The sequence below is a fragment of the Chenopodium album genome, chromosome 18, assembly GCF_948465745.1.
Source record: "Chenopodium album chromosome 18, dcCheAlbu1.1, whole genome shotgun sequence".
NCBI lineage: Eukaryota > Viridiplantae > Streptophyta > Magnoliopsida > Caryophyllales > Amaranthaceae > Chenopodium > Chenopodium album.
The window spans coordinates 40,568,207-40,595,815 of record NC_137851.1 but is presented as its reverse complement, the minus strand read 5'-3'; the positions used below and the strand labels follow the sequence as shown (position 1 = coordinate 40,595,815).

The window sequence follows — 27,609 nt, the reverse complement described above, 5'->3', positions numbered from 1 at the left end:
AATTTAAAGAAACGACGTTATAGCCTTGCCGTTAGCAAAACTTTGTCTTCTTCCTTGGTTCTGTTGTTCTACATCTTCATCTCTTTGGAATTATTGGTAAATTTCTCTCTCCTCTGTAATTTCTCTATCCTCCTCCTCCTCCTCCTTTACGACTTGAGCTACCATCACCACTGGAGCCAATTGGAGGTGGACAATCACTTGAGGACTCGAACCATTAGAGTGGTGCAATTACTACTAGAGAGCTTGAACCTTGAATTGGAGAAGTCGAACCTTAGTAATCGACCATGGGAACTGATTGAATTGGAGCACTCAGCAATTGGAGCAAAACGCAACCCTTTCCACTTAGAATCAGCCATACCATTCTTTTTACCCTTTTTTAATTAGGGTTTTTGTTTAATTCGACGGCGAAGAAGAAAATGGTGGTGAAACTGGTGTTCATCACCTCTTACAATGGATGAGCAGTAAAAGCAAGAAGAAAGTGGAGGAGAAAGAAGGTGGAGGATGAAGAAGATGGAATAGGAAAAAGAAAGGGACAAAATAAAAAGGTGCACTGTTAACTAGGCGTTATCAGACAAAAGTGAGTCACATCTGGCATCTTAGCAAATATATACTTCATCCGTTTCTTTTTACTTGCAACACACTTTTTAGACATGCAGTTTTAGGAGATGATTAATTAAGGTACATTAAACGAGCGATTTTATCAAAATAATTTCAACACGAGGATTAGAGTAGGGTTAGGTATTATGATTAACCCTTGGCGCATAGCTCCTATGGGTTTAGCAAACATATAGGATGAAAAATGTACCATTACATGTATAATAGGTGATAAGTGGTAAATATTTTGGGGGGAAATATTCAACGTATATGATGGTAAAAAGTACCACTACATGCACAATAGTACACAAAAAGTACTATTCAGATAATTTATATTTTAATAATACATTATACATGCATAATGGTACATTATATTGTACCACTGTAGAGTGAACTTTTTCCAAAACCTTGTCAACTTTACAATTTTGCCCAAAACACATACGAGCTATGCGCCTAGTTGCACTCGGCTATTATGTGTAAAATTAATTTATCCGTTTACATTATATAATCTCAATCTTAAAGTGCGTGCCATAAGATTATGTTGCAAGTAAAATAGAAACGGAGGAAATATTTTTTATACTTATTTCCCGGAATACGAGGCAACTTATTTACAAGATTGCCATTTGATAAACACAAAATGTTTATAATTAGCGTACTCTCTAGTCTCAAATTCTCAATTACGTTCCAGATAAATAAAAGATTGGGAGGAAATAATTTCAAATTATACGGGCGTTCAAACTTTTCCAAAGAATTTAATTTCAAAATCACTCATTCTAAGGTAATTCAATCTCTGATTTATGTTCTTTAGAATTCAAATGGTTCAATTCATTTTTACATATATTTCAAATATAGATTTCATGAATACGGCACTACTAGTAATATTTGTAATTTCTGCATAATTTATATGATCATGTGAATGAAATAGGTATTTTTCGGCTAATATGTTGATGAATTAGTTAATTTCGTTGTTTTCATAGCTTGAGATGATATTGTGTTCATGCAAACTGATTATTGTGAGAATTTTTGTGGAAGGTTTTGTTTCAATTGAGGAAAATATTGTTGAATTGGAGCTATGATTATTGTCGAGGCGGATTGAGTTGCACTGTCTATGTATGATTGTGATTAATAAACAGTTTATTCTTGTAATTCTTGTTGCCCGAGTTGTATAAACTTGTGAAATATAAAAAACCTCTTAGTAAGTCATCGTTTATTCGATTAGGAAGTGACGAATGATGAACCAAAGTCTAAGGAATTTCGGCATTTGACAAAAGAAATCCCTAACTTAGACAAGTTTTTTGGGTTGAAATGCGAATTATGTATCTCTTTTGCAGATTTTTTTTATGATTTATATGTAAGAAAACTTCCAGTGTAATTTTTTTTTAATTTTTTTTTTTGTGATTGCATTAGTTGATTTTTTGCCAACATTTGGAATACTGGGAAAGCAATGTGTATAGAGAAATTTGGTCATTATGAGTTTACGACAGTCCTAGTAATCCACTGTCCGCCCCAAAATAGAAATTATCGATTTATTGGTACTCTTTGTATCTGCTTCCTATACCCTCCTCTCAATTTCATGGAATTCTATTCATTCTTCTTATTTATGTAATTTTATAATGTCATGTGGTATTAATCATGATCATGTTCCAAGTATATAGTCCGAAGTACGAAATTACATCTCAATGTGAAATTATATGTCCCAATTTTTTTTAGCTAGTAATCAAGTATGGGCCTATGGGGTAGCTTGTTTGATGTAGCAAATTGCAATTGTTAAAGTAATATTGGCTACCAGCAGTTCATACAAGTTCAATAATTAGAGAACTAAATTCTATGTGCTCCATGGTTTCAGGTTTAACTTTCCAGAAATTAATTAAATATGCCCGACACACAAGGTCTTGTCAATGACTTTGTTAACAAACTCAAGAAACGGTAAGTGACTGATTTTAGCTTCCTGATTTTCAATAATATTATTGGGAAAAAGATTAACATTTGAGCTTACATATGAAATCTCCTCATTTTGTTGGTTTCTTAGCAAAATCGAGGGGTCACAAGCCACAGCAAGGCACACTGCTGAATTGCTTCGTTCAGTTATATCCCAGCAGAGAATTCCGTACACAAACCAGGCTGGAGCTCTTATTAATGCTATAAAGGCTGTTGGAGAGCAGCTTATTGCTGCAAACCCTGTTGGTAGGCCTCTATTCTATGTACGTCCTATATCTGAGCTTTAAGTACTTAAATTTCCTCATGTTCACAATTACACAGAAACTTGAATTTTACATAATAATTACCCAATAACTTGAGGGCATGATATCTTTTTAGCTATGATCCTTTTATGTAGTATATAGGTGACATTTTCTTAGTGTTATTTTTTTAATACATTTATAATTTCTTATTGAGGTGGAGGGAGGGGTGTTAGAACTTGTTATCGACATCTTTGCTTGAAGTCTATCAGTGGGAAATATGTTGTGTAAGTGTGTGGCCTTAGTTTTATTTGAAAGAAAACCTTCACAATGTGGTTTTTCAACCACATCGGATCAGGAGCTTCCGGCCCCATGACCTCGGCTGGTTGATCCACCTCACCCTGCGGTTGTTGACCATCACTCGGGGGCCAAGGAAGTGTCCCCAGGATTTAACCACTGGACCTAGATTTTGCATTTTCCCAAGAATGTCTACTCTACTTCTGAATACCCACATACCTCGCATGCCCCAAGAATCCCTAATTACGGTTTCTTCAACCGGACTGAGCTATAGTTTTTGTAAACTTTCTTCTTGGGAAAACTCTCCCTCGTGGGGTTGGGGGGTCGCATCCTTTTTGCTGTTTTTTTAAAGCGGAAGTTCACCTGCTCATTTAGGGAAAGGAATGCTTGGGGGGCCGTAGGCTTACAGCACAAGGATGGGGACGCTACTCCCGTGAAACATTCAGGTGCTCCTTCTAACTCCATGGTAGCAATCTTCCTCCTAGTCGTGAGAATCTACTCCCGCGAAGCAGACTCCTCCCTGGTTCTCTATCGAGATCTACCGCTTTGCCGAGGTAATGGATACCGCTCCTGGCGTTCTCTTTAACCTAGATGAATGGTTCGGTTAAAAATGCGAACCCTCCTAGATAACGCAGGAAAAGAGATTTTCTTTAGCATGAAACAGAAACTCTCTTCCCAAAAGATGGAGAATCTATGTCTTAGAGAGAAAATTGCAAGTTAATTTAAAATGCGGAATTGTACTTGATGAATCGTGTTGAATACAAATTCAGCCCGTATTATGACATTTTTTTTTTTTGGTTCAGATATCTTAAAAAAGTTCTTGTGGCAAGACGGGCGGTGTAATAGGAAGTATGATTAACAATTTGAAGATTTGTGAACTGTGGTGAAAGTTGAGAATCTAATGATGCCTCTGCTTCATGTTGTGCTGTTGTCTGTCCATATCTTGAAATAGTTATTTCAGTATATTGCATTCTCCCTTGAAAAATGTTATTGTTGAAATTAAGATCCTTTTTTCCTTTGTACTCAGCATGAAGATATACTCTTTTCTGTTCCTCACTTTCTGCCGAGCATTGAAAAGAAAACAATGTACAGAGAAAGTCACAATACTAGGAATTGACCCATAACCATCACTATCTATATTTTCACGCGCAATGTCTTAGAGTAGGCACATTCAGTAAACTTTATGTGTTATCACTTGCCAATGTTTTTGATTTTGGAAAGAACAGATAATGTACAAGGTGACAGTTCAACACAGGTCATGCACCTTTTGTGGTCTAAGGTGATCAAGTTGCAATTAGAAAGATGCAATCTTGCTCTCTAGGGAATGAGGAGAAAAAGTTGTTAGTGGTTGTGGGCCTTGTGGCTAGTGCTGCTGTTTTTGTTATTTCTTTTTCTATCTAAATTGTCTGAACCCTCCATGAGTTTTCTCAGCTAGCTTGTCCAAGTCTTATTTAATCATCATTTAGGAACTTGAAAAACTCTAGGATTTTGGGATGGAATACTGGTCAACGGTTAATGAGTGTTGTCTTTAATATCTTTCTCTCTTCAATTTTAAGTCCTGTGAAAAGTAATGAATATTTAGGAAAAAGGTGAAATTCTTCAAATGTGCAACTCTAAATTCAATCCAGTATTCATAAATTTATTCAAATTGAGATGTGAAGTTTGAGAAGAGAGTGGGAGATCAGGGAGGGTGGTGGTTGGTAGAGAAATAAAAGTGAAAGTTTTATCTTACTTTTCCTAAAACCACTATATGACGTCAAAATTTTCCAATTCTTTATGGGACGAGGGATGACACATTTTACAACTGAAATTTATATTACTTTCTACCTTGTGATTGAACCTAATTCTTTCCTTTTGAGCTCGACTCGGGCTTTAAGCTCATTAGGCTTAAAATTTGGAGCTCGAGTGGAGCTCGCGATTAAAAAGTTTAAGCTTATATCTTGTGAAGCCCAACCAAAATAACTGTTTAGCTCCAACTCAAACTCTAGCCCAAATGAAGTCCGAAGAGTCTGCATATTAAAGTAAAGGTAGGTGTAAAGTCAGAGTTATTTATAGTTCTTATTCCCAAATACCTACTATCAGTGATTAATGCTGGACAAGCTCTTAAGGATGGTGAATTGAAGAACCCTTGATTTGTCTTCGTTATTTAAGCAGACATTTATTGATAGATTTTATCTAAAGTTTTGATTTTTATGTTGTATTTCAAAGCTTATAATTCGATTCACTGATGTTAGTTGGTAATATGAGATGCTCCTATACATCTTGATTGTAATTGGGGCTTCTTTCATCGCCATTGATATTTATTGCTAAAAAACAAGTTATCTATGAATTTGACTTTATTTATGGAGAGTAGCGAATAACCTTTTTATAAGATGTGGGTAGGTTTAATGGTAGTTGCATGAGTTTGTTTGAGCAAGCCAATGGTTTTGAAGAGTGGTGAATTTATCTATTTTTTCTAAGTTTGTAACCCACATAGCTAATATTGGTATGAACTTGATTTATATATGGTTTTCATGGGATGCCAAAGGGAATCATGTCTAGAAAGGTGTGCTTACAAAGTGGGTCTGAGAATTTATATAGGAGTTAGATTTGCGTAGAGTATGGATAGTTAAGATGAATTCTTCGTATGTTTAAGTTCTTTTAAAGTACAAATAAAATATTTAAATTATGTATATAAATATGTTTTCAATAATTAAAAAATCAGCGAGCCTGTTCACCAAGCCAGCTTGGGTTTGTTTGGCTTGGCTCATTAAGGTCTCGAGCCGAATGCGAACTCGAGTCAATTTTTGGCCAAGCCGTGCTCGAATAGTTCATAAACAGTAGGTCTCGTTATCACCCCTAGTCAATCAATCTATCAATCAATCAAAGCCTTATACCCATAAGGGGGGTCGTCTACATGAACCAAAAGTGATGGCTATCATTTAATGCATCATACTCTCAACGGTAGGTGACACATATGACTACAAGAACTTTCCTTATCATAATTTTTTTTTTGGAAAAAGATAAAAAATATTATTAAAGCTCAAACAATTACACATCTACAAGCAGCAACAAGCCAAACAAAAAACAGCACCAAACAGGCCTAACTAAACATCAAATTCTTGAACCACTCCACATTTCTCCTACTAGTCTTAGTAGGTATTACATACTCTATTCTATGCTTAATATCTGTCAGAAGCTCAACAATAACTTTCTCAGGCCTTCTGATGCACTTATCCCACACAGCTCGATTTCTCTCATTCCAGATAACATACTCTGAACCTGCCAGGGATCTGAGTCAACTTGTCATTACAATCTTCCAGAGAACTAGGGTAAAACTGCACATTAAGCCTCTGAGCAAGGCTCATACTGCACTTCCTAGAGTAATCACATCCAAAAAACAGATGCTCAACTGACTCATCAGCATTCTGACAGAGAGGGCAACTAGCATCAGAGCTCACACCAATTCTGTAAAGAAAATCCTTCACTCTAATTTTCTTCCAAAGAATCATCCAGCAAATGAATTTGTGCTTAGGTATGTTGAACCTATTCCAGACCCAGCTGCACCAAGGCACCTCATCATGCTGCCTGGAAAGCCATTTGTATCCACAGCAATGGAATACCCTTTCTTGTCTTCCTTCCAGATATTACCAGCATACCCATCCTTGATCTGATCTTTAACCTACCAAATCTGCCTCCAACTCCAGCTAACATTACTTGGGCATCTAAACCTCTTCCAATTCTTCCCTTCAAATACAAATCATTAACCCATCTTAACCACAAGCTGTCCTGCTTCTGAGCAATATTCCAAATCTGTTTTTCCACAGCAGCAATATTCCAAATCCTGCAATTATGAATACCCAAACCACCCTGCTTCTTACTTCTACAAACAATGTCCCAAGCTATAGGAGGAGACTTAGTGTAAACTTCTTTCCCACTCCATAAGAAGTTTCTGTAAATAGCAGCCACCCCATCTATCACACTTTTAGGCAACAGAAAAATAGTAGCCCAATAGATGTGCATAGACATCAACACAAGTTCTACCAGCATAAGAAAGAGTCCTGCAACCCCAAGACCTAATTCTTCCAGTAATCTCGTCAATAAGCAATTGGCAATCATCCTTAGCTAATTTCTTAGCACTCACATTAATGCCTAGATACTTGAAAGGAAGAGTTCCTTCTTTAAAACCAGAGGATCTAATTATATCCTCTTTCATATCATGCTCCACATTGCAAAAATAAATGTTGGACTTCCCTTCATTAGCTACCAAACCAGAAGCAGCAGCAAAGGTAGCCAAACTCCTTAGAATAAGCTCGATAGAATCCTTGTCACCTTTACTGAAGATAATCAGGTCATCAGCAAAAACCAAATGATTCAATCTCAAACTTTTACATCTGGGATGATAATCAGGTCACCTTGGCTGGTGAGTCTACGTTGTTGTTTATGTGTCAGTGCATACCTCTTCAAGAAGAGGCAATTCCTAGAACCCATTTTGTACTAGTGTCATTAAAAGGAGAGGTGGAAGCAATAAGCATGAAAGGATCTTTTGTTGGATTGGTTACATTCTTTGACTTCTCACCCTGGCTCACCTTGCATCTTTATTTGCAACTTTAGCATGTAATCGTGTAATATATTGATTTACAGTGTTTTGAAAGACTTGAGTCACAATAGTTTAGTAAGGATCTTGGAGAATCTTGGAGATTAGGCTTAAGATGGGACATAAAGCGTGACCTAGATATGCATTCTTAGTTTCTGTTTCTCCATTTGTGTATAAATTAGATTTCTTCCTCTGCCGTGAAATAAAAGCCCTATTACCCCTAAATTCTTCTTCTTTTGTGTGTGTGTGTGAGACTGGTAAACCCCGAAATTCTTGTCCCTAAATAAGAGCCTCATTTCTAATCTGGGTGGAGTCCATCACCTATTAACTTTTTTTTTATTCACTTTTAATAAACAAAACCCCTTTTACCTCTCTCATTTCCCTAAAAAACAATATACATTTCTCGGGGTTTTCTGTTTTTTGTTCAACTTTAATCATTATTGCCATACTACAATCCATCTCCTAAGCTCTTGTGCCCAAATAGAAGTGAGCTTTTATTTAGGGACGAAGGGGACATAACACAAACCACATATTAGGATTGTCATAATAAAACATCACAATTTCATTGGCTTAATCAAAGAATAATTGGAAAAAAACTTGAAAGTGTCAGTATTTTCAATTAAGTGTCTGGAGGTGCTTTTTTGCATCTCCATCACTTCTTTGCGTTTCATTGCCAGAATGCCAGGAGGTAATGCTTTTTTGTGATACATTGTCTAGGAACCTTTAATGACTATTGTTCGAATTGAAATGCAGAGCTTGCTGTTGGTAATATTATCAGGAGGGTGCTGCACATTATCAGGGAGGAGGATTTATCTCTCACTACTGCGGCTATAGGTGACCTGAACATTTCAGTTGGAAGTGATGATGATGATGAAGATGATGACAAAGATGACCATCCTGTCCTGTCAGCAGCCGCTGTAGCTGCTGCAGCAAGGAGCACTTTGCGCCCACCATCATTGCAGACTCTTCTTGAGGATGTACCTGATGCTACTGCTGTTCCTCATACTTCTTCATCTGGGGGTGATTCTGAAGGGAGAAGCAAATGTAAGTTTACTGTTTGTATATGTAAGCTTACTGTGACAACTATGTCTCATTTATGTTTGTCATGGAAAAAAATCTTACTAAGCAGGCTTAGCCTTGTCAGGGAAGTATTAGTTCAGCCTAGATACACAAACATGAGAATTCTTTGCAATAAGCTCTTCCTAAATGTGTCTATCTGTAATATAAGTCTGAGTTTAACTCATAAGATTGGTGCTACTTTATGAGAATTAGATTTTTTTTTTATTTTTTTAAATAATTGACAGTAGAAGAACTTTCATATACAAGCCTCCCAATCTGTAGATACACTAAAAGAAATTCTTTATAATCAGGTGGTGGCTGTAAGCTGCTCCAGACCCGTTTCCCCCTCTCTAAGCTTTCCATTGGAGACAGTTGCCTTCTTTTCTCAGCAAAAGATCTTTCAAAGTCCAGTACAATTTAGAATTATAGAACTTTTAGTTTTCATGTCTGTCGAATTTGGGACTGACCGTTTACCTCTATTGTGGACAGTTAGAGTTTAATAAGAATTCTAAGCACCACTCTAGTTAAAATGGGCACGAGAGTGTCACGCAGTTGTGCAACTGTCTAAGCTCTCTTGCACTTGTTGTGCTGAATGGATTCAAATGTTTCTCACTCCTAATCGTTAACTGAATACTGGCCTAATTTTTCTTTTCCTGTTTCCCACTGGTAGCACCAGCTTGGGTTTGAGTATGATGCAACATATATATGCTTCACTTGACTTCAAGGATGGATTTAGTTCCTTGATTTGGGACAATATATGTACTGTCCTATATTTGTGGATGAAGTGTTTTTACTGGATAACCATGTATTTAGTTATTGTCTTTTATTGAAGCATATCTATGCCTGTGAAAGGAAATTTGGATATCTGCATGACTGCAACTAAAGTGGACTTCTAATCCTTGTCTTACCTCCCAATCCCATAGGCTAAAACTGTCCTGGTTCATTTATTGTCTCTCATGTGCCCCATTCTTTCCTGCTGTATCTCATATTCACCTCCCAATCTTCGAGAACAACATATATACACTTTGCTGTCCCTCCATTTTCTCCATTTCTAATGTCTTTTCTAACTATTCGAGGGTCTTTTCTAACTATTATCAGTATTATGTGAATGTTATTACAGGGTGAATCTATTTACATCCAACCTACTTGCCCTGTCTAGGGTGGGAGCTTCTTAGAGCCTTAGAGGTATTGGGGTAATGTTGAGGTTGATGTTCATGCTGTAGGTTATAAGATGTGAAGTTTGAAGTACTGAGGGAGTCAATTAGGGAATTGAAGCTAATTTCTCTAAACTATATTTTGGTAGGATAATGGTTAGCCAAGATTAGAGAGATTGTGGGGTAATTTGTAGTTGAAATTATTCTAAGTAGTCATAATAATATGAAATCCTGTTATACTAGAATACTCGGTAGAAATTACAGACAAATGTGGGAGATAGCAATGGAATTGAAAGCCATCTTATAAGAGGGCTTGTATAATCTTATTCTCTCTAAATCTGTTCATTTTACATCTTGCCTTGACCTTAATATTTAGAATTCTTAGAATGGCATTGGAAGATCGTGCTTTTGTTATAAAATTTAGACTTTTTAATTTGCTATGTCAAGATAATTTTGTGACTTAACTGACTGCAGCTGCTGATAAGAACTCAAGGAGCCGAAAACTAAAACATGATGTCATTGAAGCAGTTAATGAACTTATTCAGGATATTGCTACTTGCCATGAACATATTGCTGAGCAAGCGGTGGAGCACATTCATCAAAAGTATGTTTTAATTTCTAATTTTAATCTTTTCTTCCTGTTGACATTTACTTGTTAGACATTTATTAATGTCACCTCTTTGAGCATCATTTTTCGGGCTCTCTTGTTCTGTTGGCTGTTGCTTCATTCACATATCATTATACTACATACTGCAAGGATAATGTTTACATGTTTTCTGTGTTCATTATGTTAACTTTGCTCAAATTCATCTATACTCCTCCGTTGCAGTGGCTGTTTAAGTGTCTCTTTACATGCATCTTTCTGTATTCCAAATCACTAATCACCAATTAATCAATGCCTATGTACTAAAACTCATACCAACTATGACACATGCCTTTTTTTTTTTTTTGACACATTACATCTATGTGTGTATCCTTAGTGTGCCTTTTTGTTTTAGAAAAAATTCTTCTAAACAAACAAAGCTTATACAAAGATAATTTTTTTTTTTCTATGTATATAATAAAAATTACTAAAAATAAAAGGATTTGACCTAAAAACAATATTAAACACTATAAATCAGAGCCAAAAACAAGTAAATAATCAGATTTTTAACACTAATTTGTGTCATAATTTACGAGAAATAATATTCTTTAGATTATTTTCGTCTAAATGTTTTTAGTTATGTATAAAAAGCTACAACAAAGCAATGCAAATATCAAATTAGTGACACATACTTTTGTTATTGCTTGATTAATTTAATATTATAATTAAAATCAACTAGTTATCTACTACTATACGTACTATAAGGTTTGCTAGGTACGAAACACATTGATTCTTGGTGTGTTTTTTCTTGTCATTCTCTTTGCTTCTTCATCATTCATTTTGTAAAAAGTGAAATCAAATACAAGCAATAAATAAAAAAATACTGAAGGATTGTTTAATAATAAATTCTCTAAAATATAATACAAAGTTATTTAATTTGAATCTATACTATATATTAAAAGGCGTTCCTTTCAAAGGAAAGGTGCCACTTCAAAGTATATTCACTATGCCATGTCACTAATTAAAGTATATGCACCATGTAAGCTTGTCACTTTATCAAACAAAATAAATTATGTTTTGAGCTAGATTCGAACCTCTCCAACACATAATGATAATACATTTACCATCTCAACCAACTTTGATTAATAATTTAAATTTCACATAATTAACGGTAAAAAAAAAAAAAAAAAACAGTAACACTCGAGGCAATGTCCGAACCACACACTAACTATACAAACAGTCGAACATAATTATACAAACAGTCGAACATAATTCTCCGTTCCACAAATATTGCAACCATTACCATTTTAGGAGTTTTCAAAAATATTGCAACATTTCCCTAAATGCACATGTTGTATCTCTTTATGTCTTCTCATCAAATGGGTTTTTATCTTTAGTTCTCTCTATCTCTGTACTTTTTGCAATTTTTGGGAAACAGATGAAGTGTTCAACAAAAATAATAATATACTGTATTGTAATAATTATATATCAAAAAGAAAAGTCAAACAAGAAAGAAATGTTATGTAAATAAAAATTATGTAAAAAGATTAGCGTTAAATAGTGTTATATTAGTAATAGATAAAAAAAAATTTCATGCATGATTCGAGACCTAATTCAGTAATCATATACTAAAAGACACTAGTAAGGACTCGTGTTATTTTCTAGTGTGTCCTTAATGATTTTGTATTTTTAATCATCTAGTGGACTTATAAACAACCTTAACCATTACAAATTGATTATACCATACTTCTAGAAAGAATAATAGAATCATCCTTATCAGGAAAATATCATCTAGATTATGAGAATAGTCCATAAATCATATAATTGATATATAAAGCTAAACTTTTAGCCAGGTCACTAGGCAGCGACACTTGGCGTTCCAACTTTTCGCCAAGTGTCGCGCCACGTTGGATAGGTTTAAATAGAGTTTAGAAGATTAAAAAAAAAAAAAGTTAGTTTAAAATTCTATTTGGATAGGATTTTAGGATAAAATTATTAGTTTAGAGTTTATTTTCAATAAAATACCAATATTTTAGATGTACAAATTGAATTATAATTTTATTCAAAAAAAGTTATTAGATTATAATTCTCAAAAATTATCATATAAAATTTTTTGGAGCGAAGGAAGTAGTTCAAAGCGTAAAACATACATTTATAATATATACTAATCGGTTAAAATAATAAACTTCACAATTTAATAGAATTTTATTACTATGTAGACCTGTCAATTAAGGTCAGATCATGAGTCATCTCGGATTAGGTCACTTCAGGTTACGAGCCTAGAAATGTTCATCCCTTGTCCAAAGTTTTGGGTTCGGGTCAACACAATGGGCTTTGAACATTTATTTTATTAAATTTATTTTTTTCTATTTTTTTATTTTTTTTAATGTATTAAATCAAACATTTTTTCATCAACATTATTATTAGTCATTATATGCCTACTAGATAGTAAATCGTCACAAAAGCACATCAATTCCTAATTAATTTTGTCAATGATATATTTTAAAATTTGATATATAGATTAAAAATTTATCTTAAAATTCAATAAACAACTCGGGCATCGCACGGGCACAAAACTAGTAAAAATATAAATTGTTAGTTGTCTTTGTTATAATTAATTTTGATTATAGGAAATAAATTACTGCAAAAAACTAGGATTATAGAAAGAATAAAAAAACAATTATATATGTGAGGAAAAACATTAGCTGGATTATGATCATAGCTCTTAATAAAATAAAATATCTTTGGTTGGCTTAGATGTACATAACCATAATTATATGAAATTAATTATTTCCTAAATCTTGTATTTTAATAATAAAAATAACAATAATTTTAGTTACCTTAGATGTAAACAACCTTAATTATAGCAAATTTATAGTAATTGCCTAAATCTTGGGTTTAGAAAAAATAGAAAAGTAATTACTAGAATTAGGAAAATATCATCTATATTATGATTAGATTCTATGATAATAATAAAAAATATATATCTTCTATGTGAAATAAATAAACAACCTTATATATATGAAGTCAACTTTTGCCCAAATCTTGGTTTTTTAGAAAGATAAAATAGCAATCACTTGCATTAGGAAAATTTCATATAAATTATGATCATAATCTATTGTAATAATAATAAAAATCCTTCATTTATATATATTACATTCAAATGACATATATAGACAACCTTAATTATATGAATAAATTTTGAATTTTTAAAAGAATATATAAGCAACCAATTGAATTAGGAAAATATCATCTAGATTATGATTATAGTCTATAATAATAAATAACCTTAATTATATGAAATCAATTATTGCCCAAATCTTGGATTTTTAGAAGAATAAAATACTAATCAATTATATTAGGAAAATACCATCAAGATTATGATTACAATCTATAGTTATTAAAATTAAAAAAAAATCATTAGTTGACATACATGTTTTTTAAACATATACAAACAACCTTAATTATATGAATTTAGTTATTGCTCAAATCTTTGATCTTTAGAAAGATAAAATAGCAATCACTTGCATTAAGAAAATATCATCTAAATTATTATCACAATCTATTGTAATAATTATAAAAAATCTTTATTTGCTATATATTACATTCAAAAGACATATATAGACAACCTTATTATATGAATAAATTTTGGATTTTTACAAGAATAAATAAGCAACCAATTGCATTAGGAAAATATCATCTAGATTATGATTATAGTATAATAATAAACAACCTTAATTAGATGTAATCAATTATTGCCCTAATCTTGGATTTTTTTAAGAATAAAATACCAATGAATTATATTAGGAAAATATCATCTAGATTATGATTACAATCTATTGTAGTTAAATTAAAAATTATTAGTTGACATACATGTTTTTTGGCAAATACAAACAACCTTAATTATATGAATTGTGTTATTGCTCTTGAATTTTTAGAAATATAAAATAACAACCACTTGCATTAGGAAAATATCTCTAAATTATGATCACAATCTATTGTAATAATAATAAAAAATCTTTTGTTGACATATATTACCTTCAAATGACATATATAGACAACCTTAATTATATAAATAAATATTGGATTTTCAAAAGAATAAATAAGCAACCAATTGCGTTACGAATATATCATCTAGATTATGATTATAGTCTATAATAATAAACAACCTCAATTATATGAAATCAATTATTGCCTTAATCTTGGATTTTTAGAAAAATAAAATACCAATCAGTTATATTAGGAAAATATCATCTAGATTATGATTATAATTAATAGCAATTAAAAAAAATCTTAAGTTGACATACATGTTTTTTTTACATATACAAAGAACCTTAATTATATGAATTTAGTTTTTGCTCAAATCTTGGATTTTTAGAAAGATAAAATAGTAATCACTTGCATTAGGAAAGTATCATCTAAATTATGATCACAATCTATTGTAGTAATTATAATAAATCTTTAGTTATATATTAAATTCAAATGTAATTATATTAATTAATTTTGGATTTTTACAAGAGTAAATAAGCTACCAAATCATCTTGATTATGATTATAGTCTATAATAATAAACAACATTAATTATATGTAATCAACTATTGCTCAAATCTTGGATTTTTAGAAGAATAAAATACCAATCAATTGTATTAGGAAAATATCATCTAGATTATGATTACAATCTGTAGTAATTAAAAAAAAAAAAAAAATCTTTAGTTGACATACATGTTTTTTTGACATGTACAAAGAACCTTAATTATATGAATTTAGTTATTGCTCTAATCTTGGATTTTTAGAAAGATAAAATAGTAATCACTTGCATTAAGAAAGTATCATCTAAATTATGATCACAATCTATTGTAGTAATTATAAAAAATCTTTAGTTATATATTAAATTCAAATGTAATTATATTAATTAATTTTGGATTTTTACAAGAATAAATAAGCTACCAAATCATCTTGATTATTATTATAGTCTATAATAATAAACAACATTAATTATATGTAATCAATTATTGCCCAAATCTTGGATTTTTAGAAGAATAAAATACCAATCAATTGTATTAGGAAAATAGCATCTAGATTATGATTACAATTTGTTATAATTAAAAAAAAAAAAACTTCAGTTGACATACATGTTTTTTTGACATGTACAAAGAACCTTAATTATATGAATTTAGTTATTGTTCTAATCTTGGATTTTTAGAAACATAAAATAACAATCACTTGAATTAGGAAAATATCATCGAAATTATTATCACAATCTATTGTAATAATAATAAAAAATCTTTAGTTGACATATATTACATTCAAATAACATATTTTGGATTTTTAAAAGAATAAATAAGGAATCAATTGCATTAGAATAATATCACCCATACTATATAATAATAAATTACCTTAATTATATGAAATCAATTATTTCCCAAATCTTGGATTTATTGCATTAGGAAAATATCCTTAAAGTTATGATTACAACCTATGATAATTAAACAAAAATCTTTAGTTGACTTACACATAAAGACATATAAATAACTTTAATTATAGCAAATCAATTATTGTCCAATTCTTAGCTTTAATTGAATTTTTAAAAACAATCACTTGCATTAGGAAAATATCATATAGATTATGATTCCAATCTATCATAATAATAATAATAATAATAATAATAATAATAATAATAATAATAATAATAATAATTATAATAATAATAATAACTTCAGTTTACTTACATGTAACCAACTTTAATCCAAATCTTGAATTTTAGAAGAAAAAAAAAAGCTATCACTTCAATTAGGAAAATATAACTAGAAAACAATTATGGTCTATAATAATAATAAAATATAAACTCAAGATTAATTATATGTAAAAAACTTTTATTATAGCTAATCAAATAACTTTAAATAAATAAAAAAGCAATCACTTGCATTTGACTAATATCATATAGATTACAATTACAGTCTATAGCAAAAAAAAAAAAAAAAAAAAAAAACTATAGTTCACTTAGAAATAAACAACCTTAATTATAGCAAATCAATTATTGCATGAATCTTAGAATTAGAAGAATTAAAAAAGAAGTCACTTAATATAGGAAAAATGTCATCTAAATTATGGTTATTATCCATATAAAATATACAAGTACATTTCTAGTTATATTTGTACAAGATAATTACTTTGATATGAATAGACATTTTATTTTATTATTTTTTTTTTAATGTAAATATCCAAATAAAGCTAATAGTATGATTCATTATATGATACATACCTTGTAATTTAGCATGTCCTATTTTTTGTATTGTCCATTGAAGTATATTATCTACTTCATTTATGTCTCGTTTTTTTTAAAATGTAAAATACATACATACTAGATAAATTTATTTAATTTAATTTGAAATATATACTACTCCATGTTCCAGTGATAGATGCCGCAGATCCAGGAATTAGGAAATAGGGGTAAGAAAATTAAGCCCATTAAAAAACACTTTTAATTTATGGAATATCATTTATTTACCAATTGAAATTTGAGTTTCTATTTCCAATAACCTCCAAGCTTCATTCTCTTCATTTTATTTCCAATTCAGTTATTTAGATATGTTAAGGCTACGTTTTTTTTATCTTGACTTACTAGACATTATAACTTATTTAGTTACAAATTGGTAGAGTTGCTTTAAAAACCCTCATCAAAACTATTTTTAAACTTATGGACTTACTTTTTTCAATTTTTTTTTTATTATTATTATTATTAAAATGTATATTAATCATTTTCAAAACAACTTATTTAAAGTAATTTACTTTTTTTTTTTTATTTTTTTTGAAGGAATTAATAATATACTTTAAAATAAAGCTTTTATTGTTAGTCGAACTTTTATTTAGTTAACGAGGATTCATATATAATGATAATTGTCATGGATTTTACTCCATTAAACAAATTATATTGTTTTTTTTTAATTACTTTTAAAGTAATAATAATTAAATTTAATAACATCGTTGCATAGGTCCTAAATTAATTTAATTACTCATTTCTAGGGGTGTTCAAAAATAGCAGACCTGAGTGACCCGACCTGTTGACCCGGTAAAAATAGTCGGGTTTTTTTTTTAAAAAAAAGTCTTATTTTTCAGGTCGGTTACCTGACCCGGAAATATGTGTTGTTGTCGGGTCGGGTCATAGGCCGAATATGTGTAGCTCGCGGGTACCCAAAATACCCGTTAAGGGTTTTTTTTTTTTCCTTTTTCTTTTTCTTTTTCTGGAATCTTCAGTAGGTCTTTTTACTTGTTAGGGTTTATAGGTTAGTGTCTTTTCACATTTCACCTTCTCTTGTAGCCTAACTAGCCGTTTCCTCTCTTCTCTCTCTATGGTTTTCCTCTAAATCTCCATCTCTATCTCTCTCTTTCACTAGTTTTCCTCTAAATTTATAATCTCCATATATATATATTCATCTTTACCAATGAGATATCCCTCTTATTAGTACATCTTGTGGATCGTTATTTGTTTACATCTTGGGTCTAATTTTGTTCGAATTATGGAGGAGGTGGGTGTTTGATTTTGTGAGTGGGTCTTCATTTTCTGAGTTTTAATCGAGGAAAGGCGGTGGTTGATTCTGTGTTTTCAATTTTTGGGAGAGAATCGTGATTCGTGGTGCTTTTGTAGTTGCAAATTTGCAATTGACTCCGCTGCAAGAGAAAGAGGGAGGAAGATGGTGGTCTAGTGGATGATGTTTTTCATGATAATTATTGATGATGATGTAAAATTAGTGGAGTAGCTAACTAACGAAATCTGGGTTTTTTTTTTCCTCATGAAATGTTAAATTATTTTCTGTTTTTATTTTTTGGTAGTATTAACTTCTTCTAATTGTGTGTATTTTTAATTGTACTTGACTTCTTCTAATAGTGTGAACTTTGGGTTGTAGATTTTATAGTATTGTTTGTCAAATTTCAAATTTTGGGCAAATATTGTCATATCATATCCAGGTACCCGTGACCCGACCTGAGAAATCCGGGTACCCGAGTCCCGGGTACCCAGATTTCTCGGGTCGGGGCATGGGCCGACTTTCAAACTACCCGAGGATTCGGGAACCAGACTTTTCGGGTTCCCGAAAACCCAGATACCCGGATCTGAACACCCCTACTCATTTCTTTTATCACATTTACCAATGCTTAAATTCCATCGTAAATATAACTAATTTGTCAATATTTAATTGTTATAAAAAGTTGATAATTTGAATATACACTTCGAGAGGAATCAAACAAGATCCCAGATGACTTTTTCTTTTTTTTTTTTTTTTTTTTTTTGAAATATGTGAATCAAACAAGGTAGTTAAAATAGAGTTTATGAATAGTGTTAAACCACTTAAATTTCAAAACATGCCAAATTGCCAACTACTATCTGCTCTTTCCACCATGAAATCCATGACAATTCTCATTGCAGTGAGGTGATATTGACTTTGGGCCGCTCAAGAACAGTGATGGAATTTCTCTGTGCAGCAAAGGAGAAAAAACGATCGTTTCGGGTATTTGTGGCAGAAGGCGCTCCAAGGTACTCCCAAGTCCCATTTTTTCTTAATGTAGTGTATACTATAAGATGTTTGAGACTTTGAGGGATCCATTATCAGTCATTTTTGTTGCATACAAATGCAAATCTGTTATGGTTGTTTTTTTTTTTTTTTTTTTTTTTTTTATTTTTTTTTATTTTTTTTTTTTTTATCATAATCATGATAATAAAACTAGGAATTTTTTGAAAAAAGGAGTGTTTTGATCTGGAGTGGCTTACTATTTTGTATCTTCATTTTCGGAAATATTACAAATAGTCTTATATTCAGCTCCCCTTATTTTATTCTTTTCCTCCTTAATGTTGTTGCTGATTTCTCTTAAAAACTCGAAGGATCTCTCAACCTCCTGAAAATTCATCCAATGAAAGGGATGGGGAAAGCGATTTTTCTTTCAGCTTATATAAAACTATCTTGAAAAAACAATGATTTAATGCATGGAACTCTGTTAATATGGAACTCTGCTTATCTACCGCTCTATTTCTGTATAAGTCTTGTTGGTTTCTTATTGCATGCAATAGCAACAGTTGATCACGTTGGGATTTGGTAAAAGGCTACATTGCCTTGATGGATGTCTTGTGTCTACATAACTTTTGCCTTAATCTTATGTGTCCATGTTGGAGCTAGGTACCAAGGGCATGTTCTTGCCAAAGAATTAGTGGCTAGAGATCTGCAGACCACTGTAATCACTGACTCTGCTGTTTTTGCCATGATATCTCGTGTGAATATGGTATAATTTTGATTGTTTGTTCAATATGTTAATGGTTTTCTTGAGTCTGGGAAAATTCAGATATTCAAGCTTCCTGTTTTAAGGTCATTGTTGGAGCTCATGCCATCATGGCTAATGGTGGAGTAATAGCCCCTGTTGGCTTGAATATGGTTGCTCTTGCTGCTCAAAGGCATGCTGTCCCATTTGTGGTAGTTGCTGGAAGTCACAAGGTAATTGGCTCTGAATCCCTTATACGTATTCGTGTCTTAATTAAATATATGGCTTGAGTGTCCCTCTTCATTCTTTCTGTTTTGAGTTTTGGGTTTTAGGCTGAAAAATATATCGACCCTAATTCTTTGATTAATTCAGATTATGTGTTTTTAGTTTTACATGTTATGAGGGTAGTTTGTGTTGTTTCTGTTATTAAATCTCCCCTATGGAGTTATTGTTGCTCAGTTTATTTTTACTGGTCTATGGTCTACTAATAATTGATTTGTGATGGGAAATTATGCGGTTGCAAGTCAAATGTCAGATCTTTGTCTACAATTGATTGAAAGATCATATAATAATTGGTAGTTTTTTACATTGTACATAATAGACAATAATTGCAATTTTACTAAAAAAAAGTTCTATTTAATCGACTATGATAGTTCATATGTATTTCTTAGATTTAGATTTATATTGTAGATGTTGTATGACTTTCTATTAGATTGATTAAATTTAGTTAAAGAAAAATCTAAATATAAATAAGAGCCTTATTATTTGGTATTGGTTTCACGATTGGAAAATTTTCACTTTTGTGCCCTGTTATTTCACTAATTCCACTTTGGTGCCCCGTGATTTTGCTGCTCTATGCCTCTATTATTTTACTAATTCCACTTTGGTGCTATGTTGTTTCACTAATTTCACCTTTTTTTTTTTTTTTTTTTTTTTTTTTTGTGCTTGGTAGTTTTGTAATTCCATTTTAGTGCCTTGTACTCTGACTTAATTATCACTTTTTACCATGTGGTTTGAAGTCTCTCACAAATCCACATGTTTACTTTCGAAGATAATAAATAAAAAACAAAGATGATTTACTTTCTGCTATGGATTTTTGTGCTCTTGATTTTTTGCTCTCTTTCTTAAAGATGATTCACGTGATTCATATAGCAAATGAGTTTGTTTATGCTTGACTTGTGACAGTTATGCCCCTTATATCCTCACAATCCTGAGGTCTTACTCAACGAGCTGAAATCTCCATCTGATTTGCTGGATTTTGGAGAGTTCTCAGATTGTTTAGATTTTGGATGTGGCACTGGTGAACCACTATTGCATGTTGTCAACCCTGCATTTGATTATGTGCCACCAAGTCTCGTGAGCCTCTTTATTACGGACACGTAAGTTCTTTTAGGCTTATTATTTTTGTTTAATAGGCTAAATATTATACTATGCAAGTGGGTTGATGCTTTGCACATTGCATTTTTTTTAATCTGGATATGTTTACGTAATTCCTTTTAAATTGTCAATTCTTTTCTTATCCCCTCTTCCTCCCCCCCCCCCCCCCCCCCCCCCCCCCCCCCCCTCTACCCAAACATCTTGCTAAAAGGTAACAATTAGCTTGGGGTCATGTAAGAGAGGTTGATTTTCTTTCAATGTTAAAAATTATGGGGATCATGATTCTTCTCATGTGTACATAGTTTTAAAAAGTGTCCTCCAAGGCTGTAAGACACTCAACCATGTAGGCTTCGTGCCTAAGTGCACCATTTCCAAAAGAAAGACTTATTGCCTTTGTTACAGTTGATGTGGTATTTGTTTTTCACTTTTATTTATTTTCAAATTTTTTTAATCTCACATGATTTGCTGCCTCCCTAAAGATAAAAAGATAAAACACTATTAGATGATTGGATAAGAGAGAATGTGATTTTGCATACTCATTTTTGCCTTTATCATTGTGGCCGACAAACACCAAATTTCCACCACTTTATGATGATTTGATGTAATTTCAACATCAAATTTCTACAATGAATGTGATAGAGAAGTGGAACCATATTGTTTGCAAGTCTTCTTTCCCGTAAGCATGAGCGGAAACATACTTGTTGCTTGATGAGTGTCTCAATGGGCATGGTGCGGCGAAATTGGTTCCATGTGTGGACACTTGAATTTAACTAATCTAGCTAGATGTGATTGATGGAAAAAAGTCTCTTATTGAGGTTGTACTAGTGAATATTCTAGAAGTTTGTAAGTATTGTTGGTTTGAGTAGGGATGTATAATTAACGAAAGAAGTTTTGAACTCACATGTGATGGGAGAGATTGTTGGAAATTTCAAATTGGTTAAGAAAAATAGTCCAAAATTGGAAGAGTGTTAAGAAGGTATCAAGCATATATGTTTGTCGACATTTGCTCGATTTGTCATATGGTTTTAGGATGGAACCTCTTATACCTTGTATGATCATCTCTCCTTTTATCGTGGGCCTTAACCTACTATTGCAAGGATATGTGACCACGTAATGATATTGGCATACTAGGCAATAATGCTAAGTTGATGAAGAAACTAGAAATAAAGGTTGAAGGACCTTGGTAGATTATATACTCTGAATGGAAAGGACGTTTGCTTATGAGTTTTTTCAAAGGTGTCGCTGAAATTTTGTTGGCTAATGGAGGAGAACCATAGGGTAATGTGCGGCAAACATGATTTAGAAATTAGACGAGGGTTTTGGAAGATGGTTATGTGTTCGGAGGATGTTTGATGATGGTGATGTGTTTTCAATGGTGGATGATTTTCCATTCTGACGATCTCTTGGTGGAAGTTTGTTGGGTTGTGGAGATGTTATGAAAAAGCGTAGTTAGAGAAGGCATGATTGATGAAGCATGTCATGCGTGATCATGTGAAGTTATGAAGTGACATTTTCAGAGATCGTGTGGATCATGTACAAGGTTGTATGCCACTTTGTTGAGAAAAGGCGAATTATATGGCAAATGAGTGTAGTTCATGATACACGAATGTCACATGTTATTGTTGTGCAAGTAAGGATAACTATAGAGAGCCAAATGAGTATAGATTCTTTCTTTTCTTTTTTTTTTTTCTTATTTATTTTTTATTTATTTATTTTTTTTAACCATAATTTGATAACCCATCCTAACAATTAAATCAATTTCACACACACTCTACCCATCCAAACAATTTAAATAACCTAATCATGCATTAATTAGGCCTCTATCAATACATTCAAATCCATTAACAATACAAGACCTTAAACAATTAATTACTCCCCCTAAATGCTATAATCAACAACTAGCATGTATGGTTGGGTCTTTACCTAACTCCTAACTATGACGCTAGTCTTACATTATATTCAAACTCATATTAAGGGGGTGTTAGTTAGGGCTATTTTGATGGTACGGAATGGATGTGATGCCATTACAATGTTTGCTTAGGCATTTTTAGGTAGAGTGTCATACCCAAGGGGTTCTTATTCCATCCCATGCCCTAGAATTTCATTCTACCCTACCTCTAAGTTTCTTACTTTAATGCTTGCTACTATCAAATCCTAGCATCAAGTAGCCAAAGCCACCCACAATCTTTGTTGCTTCCATCTCTCTTCTCACCTAGGTTTTTTCTCTCCTTTGCTTTGTTGTAGCATCTCTTGTGATAGCCGTTCTTCAATATGCCTTGTTGGAATCTGCTTTGACTCCTCTCATTTGTGGTTTTTGTCTTCTCCGTTAAACTCAGGCATAGCCAACTAGCTGTTGTTGCTGTGTTGGTGTGCTGATGTGTTGTTATAAAGGTCTGTCCTTTGCTGCTCAATTTTCTCTTCTTTGGCTCTGCACAGCAGGTTGCCTCCCTTCCTATTTTGTCTCTCCACCAATGAGTCGTGGAAGTTGATGTGTCTACATATGGAGGGTGATTAACAGAGGAATAGGTGAAATTATATTAATTTTTTATCAAAATTATTTATTGAATCTTAAATCTGATCTAATGCTAGAGTGAACCAAACATCAGCAATGGATATAGAATCCATACCCAAATTGAACCAGACAATTTTAGAATGGTATGAGGTTTCGAGTCCATACCTCCTTGGTATGGATTTCCATATCAATCTATTCCGACTAGGTGAACCAAACCCCCAAGAGTTTTCAATAGCATAATTCAAGAAAGGTTTAGAAATTATTATCATAACACATTTCAATCTTAATGGATGCAATTCTTCTCCTAATAGCTAGATACAAAAGAGAATTTATGAGCCAAATATACTAAATCATCATCCATATGCAATGGACTCAAGTCACACAGTCAAGCAAGAGTAGTTGATTGTTTGGCATAAATCGAAAGGACTGTTTGGTACAGGCGGTAGCTTTAACCTACCAATCTCCAATAGTGATAGATTTAGGCTATCAATCTCCTAGTGCTAAGGTCAAATAACAAATAACCGAATGCCTTCATCCTACTCTCTTCTTTATACCAAATAACCTAGTGTTATATATTTTGTCCTCTTTTTTAACTGACAAAAGTAAATCAGCTGGCAGCTCCACTAAGGGGTGTGGCTCCTTCAATGTGTTGTGGCTGCTGCTCTTCTTGCTGTGGCTCCTGCTGCTGCATCTCAGTGATTCCGTCTTGCCTTTTCCTTCTTGCATACCTTAGAATCAGAGGTGGCTTGGTTGGTACGGATGGGCTGGTTGGCTCCTTCACACCATAGAACAATCTATTACTAATAAAGCTTAAAATCAATTAAAAATCAATATCACGGTATAAATGCCACTCATCAAGAGCCTCTTGACATATTGTTATATACGTGTCTGCGTATCTTTAGTGTTACTACCAAAACAGTTATCTTAAATAATTTATATTTCAATTACAAAAGTTACAACTATGTTGTGAAAGTGAGGAGCTTGCAGAGTTGCAGGGTCAATTTCCGGAAAGGATGATTTCTAATGAATACTACTCTTTATGTTGTACGGTTTAGCAAGGGTAAGGCTTGTATGCTCCTCAATCTGGGTTGAATCCTGAAAAGGATGAAGAGGATTGAGTGTCAATTTTCTGGATTGGGGACAAACCGGACAATACTCTGGATTTTAAGTCCACAATCTGGATTTAGGCCCCGTTCACTTCACCTTATTTTTGCTGAATTGAAATTATTTTTATTGAATTGAAATTATTTTTACTAAACTGAAATTTTTTTTTAGTAAAATGAAATTAATTTTGCCGAACTGAAATTATTTTTACTGATTTTCTATTATATTTCTTCTTTAAAATTACTGATTTCAACTGAACTGAAATTAATTTTAGTGAACTGAAATTAATTTTAGTGAACTGAAATTAATTTTACTGAAGTGAAATTATTTTTACTAAACTGAAATTAATTTTACTGAACTGAACTTATTTTTACTGAACTTATATTATTTTTACTGAATATTATTTTTGTGAGGTGAACTGAACAGGGCTTTACTAGTTGCTTGTGAAAGGTTTTTTTTTTTTTTTTTTTTTTTTTTTTTTTGGTGTGTGTGTGGATGTGGCGGAGGGGGGAGGGGTTCTAACACTGCTGTTTGTGATTTCTGTGACTATCTTTTTGCCTTTTAGTATTTTAGTAAACAATATTCTCTTAGTCTAAAATCATCACCACCGCTACAATGGAGTCAACATGTGTTTTGTGGAAAGATATCTTTGAATTTTGCTGACGGGAAATTTTGGTAGACTTCAATAGTACAATACACCATTGAGGAACAGATAAGGCGTAGATGTATCACAGAATCACCTTTTATTGTAAATGAATAGAGATTCTTCCAACTTTATACTTGTTATTGTCTGGTCTTAATGAGTTTTTTGAATGGAATTATTTGTTTGTCTTTTTTGTTACTTTAGTTGTGTTTTATTCATTAACTTCTTACATACGAAGTACAATATTGCTAAGACTCCTAACTTAATTTTGCTTCCTCTGCAGAGGAGGGCATAATCCATCGTATATGTACAGGCTGATTGCGGATTACTACTCTGCTGACGATTTGGTTATAAAACGAAAGCCAACTGCTGGAAATTAACCTTTGTCATTTTGTCTGGTATGTTGAGCAAATTTTTATACGTCCACGTAGTATATTTTAGAGAAAGTTATAGCTTCACCCTGATTCTGCTGACAATTTTAAACATATTGTAGTGTTGATGTAAGTCCTTCATATAATTAGTTCTACCTCTTCTTCTGATATATCCATTTAAAATATTCATAATTTAATTCTATATTCTGCTTCATTACCTCTTCCTGAAGCATATGCAACTGCAAAGCATATGGCCACACTATCTAGGATGATAAGACTTGGGTATGGGTATTAGACTTGGATGATTAGTCCTTTACCTCTTTATCCCTTTCTTGATTCCATTTCCTTTACCCTTTGCGAACCAAATGCCCCCTAAGTGCTTTCCCATGATACAAAACAAAAGTACCAATGACATCACAATTTGACCATAAGGAAGAGATCCACTTACATTCGTCGTATTGGCTTGAACTGAGAGTTGGTTCGCAATGTTTTGAGTGCTATGTTCACAGTATGTACGACACAAGGATTTCAGAAAATGTAATTTTGGTTTCTATACTCAGATCCACTGCTTTTAAGCACGCAGCATTACCGGTGATGATTTGGATAACAATACGAAATCCTTCATTGCCAATAACATCTTGGAAAAGATAAGCAACATACTCTGCATCTTTTATATTACCTCTTGTGTCAAAAGCTTTGAGAAACATAGATCCTAGTGAAATTGCCTTCCTGTTCTAGCTAAATTAAAAATTTTAGACTAGCTTTCTCTCTCTACAAGAGAGCCTCTCTCTCTAGAAATAAACTAGAGCCTTTCACCCCAGCCACCGTACTCACTGACAACCGTGCTCTTCCACCCCTCATCACTTAAGACCAATCAAATCACGTAATCGAAAAATTACGACCTTGCGGTCAGAAACCCCCAATTTACTGGAACGGACTGGTGGTGCTTAGTACCCTGCTCACCGGCCTTCCTCTGTTCGCTGTCGCATCTTGCTGTTCAACGGCGGCCCTCTAAGCTCATCGGTGACACTCCCGCATCACCAGCGACGGTATTTCCATAGTTAGTTTCCTTTCTGTCACTTGAAATGTCAGAGAACCATAATTCCTACCTTTCGAAGGCGTGCTCCTTTGTTAATAATTCCCAAAACCCTCTCAAGACAAGGAGTTTTATTCCACGAACTACAGAGCTGTTTCCTGCCTCCCATTTACATCTTGTGCTTGACAAATTTTTAGACAATCAAAGTTTTTCAGAAAGTCGGATTCAACAATGGGTTTCTAAGCACTGGAATAAGTTTGGGGAAATATCGGTCCAAAAGTATATGAACATATTCCTGTTTCTATGTGAAGATGCCCGTGACAGGATGCTTTGTTGGAGTAGGGGTCAACGGCTTACCAGGCTACGTTGATAATCTTCTTGGAGGCAGGGTGAATCCTAAAGGGATATCAGATTTGACGAAGCTCCTATATGGGTTTATCTCAATGAGGTACCTTTGAACTTATCCAAGTTTAATGTCATTAAACCAATGCAGACTATGTTACTTGGACTCGGGTACCCATGTCCGACACGGATACGTGTCCAAGTGTCCGACCCGGCTATTTCTTGAAAAAATTCAATGATTTTGAACTAAAATGAAGTGTCCAAGTGTCCCACCCATGTCCGAGTGTCGAGGGTCCGACACGGGTACGTGAGGTGAAATAAAGAGTCCGAGTAACATAGAATGCAGATTTTAGGATAGAAGAGCAGAGCCGAGCAGATTTCGATAAATTATCATAATGGGTTAATAGTAGAAATTGTTATTATTTTTATTTCAAAAAAAAAAAATTAGAAATTGTTATTATTTGTTATTATTATTAATTTTTTTTTTTTTTGAAAGAATTGTTATAATTATTAGAAATTATTAATTAATAATATTATTA

The 27,609-nt window shown here is 32.7% G+C and overlaps 1 protein-coding gene across 1 annotated transcript; it reads left to right on the top strand.

Moving 5' to 3' along the window:
* The first annotated feature begins 1,246 nt into the window (after window positions 1-1,246).
* LOC145590875 (uncharacterized) lies at window positions 1,247-25,915 on the top strand. Its single transcript, XM_081647267.1, has 10 exons — window positions 1,247-1,372; window positions 2,441-2,520; window positions 2,624-2,778; window positions 8,398-8,688; window positions 10,332-10,461; window positions 18,862-18,969; window positions 19,607-19,709; window positions 19,793-19,918; window positions 20,871-21,064; window positions 25,605-25,915. The coding sequence occupies exons 2-10, from the start codon at window positions 2,468-2,470 to the stop codon at window positions 25,699-25,701; spliced, it is 1,257 nt and encodes a 418-aa protein (XP_081503393.1). The 5' UTR covers window positions 1,247-1,372; window positions 2,441-2,467; the 3' UTR covers window positions 25,702-25,915.
* The last annotated feature ends 1,694 nt before the right edge of the window (window positions 25,916-27,609 follow it).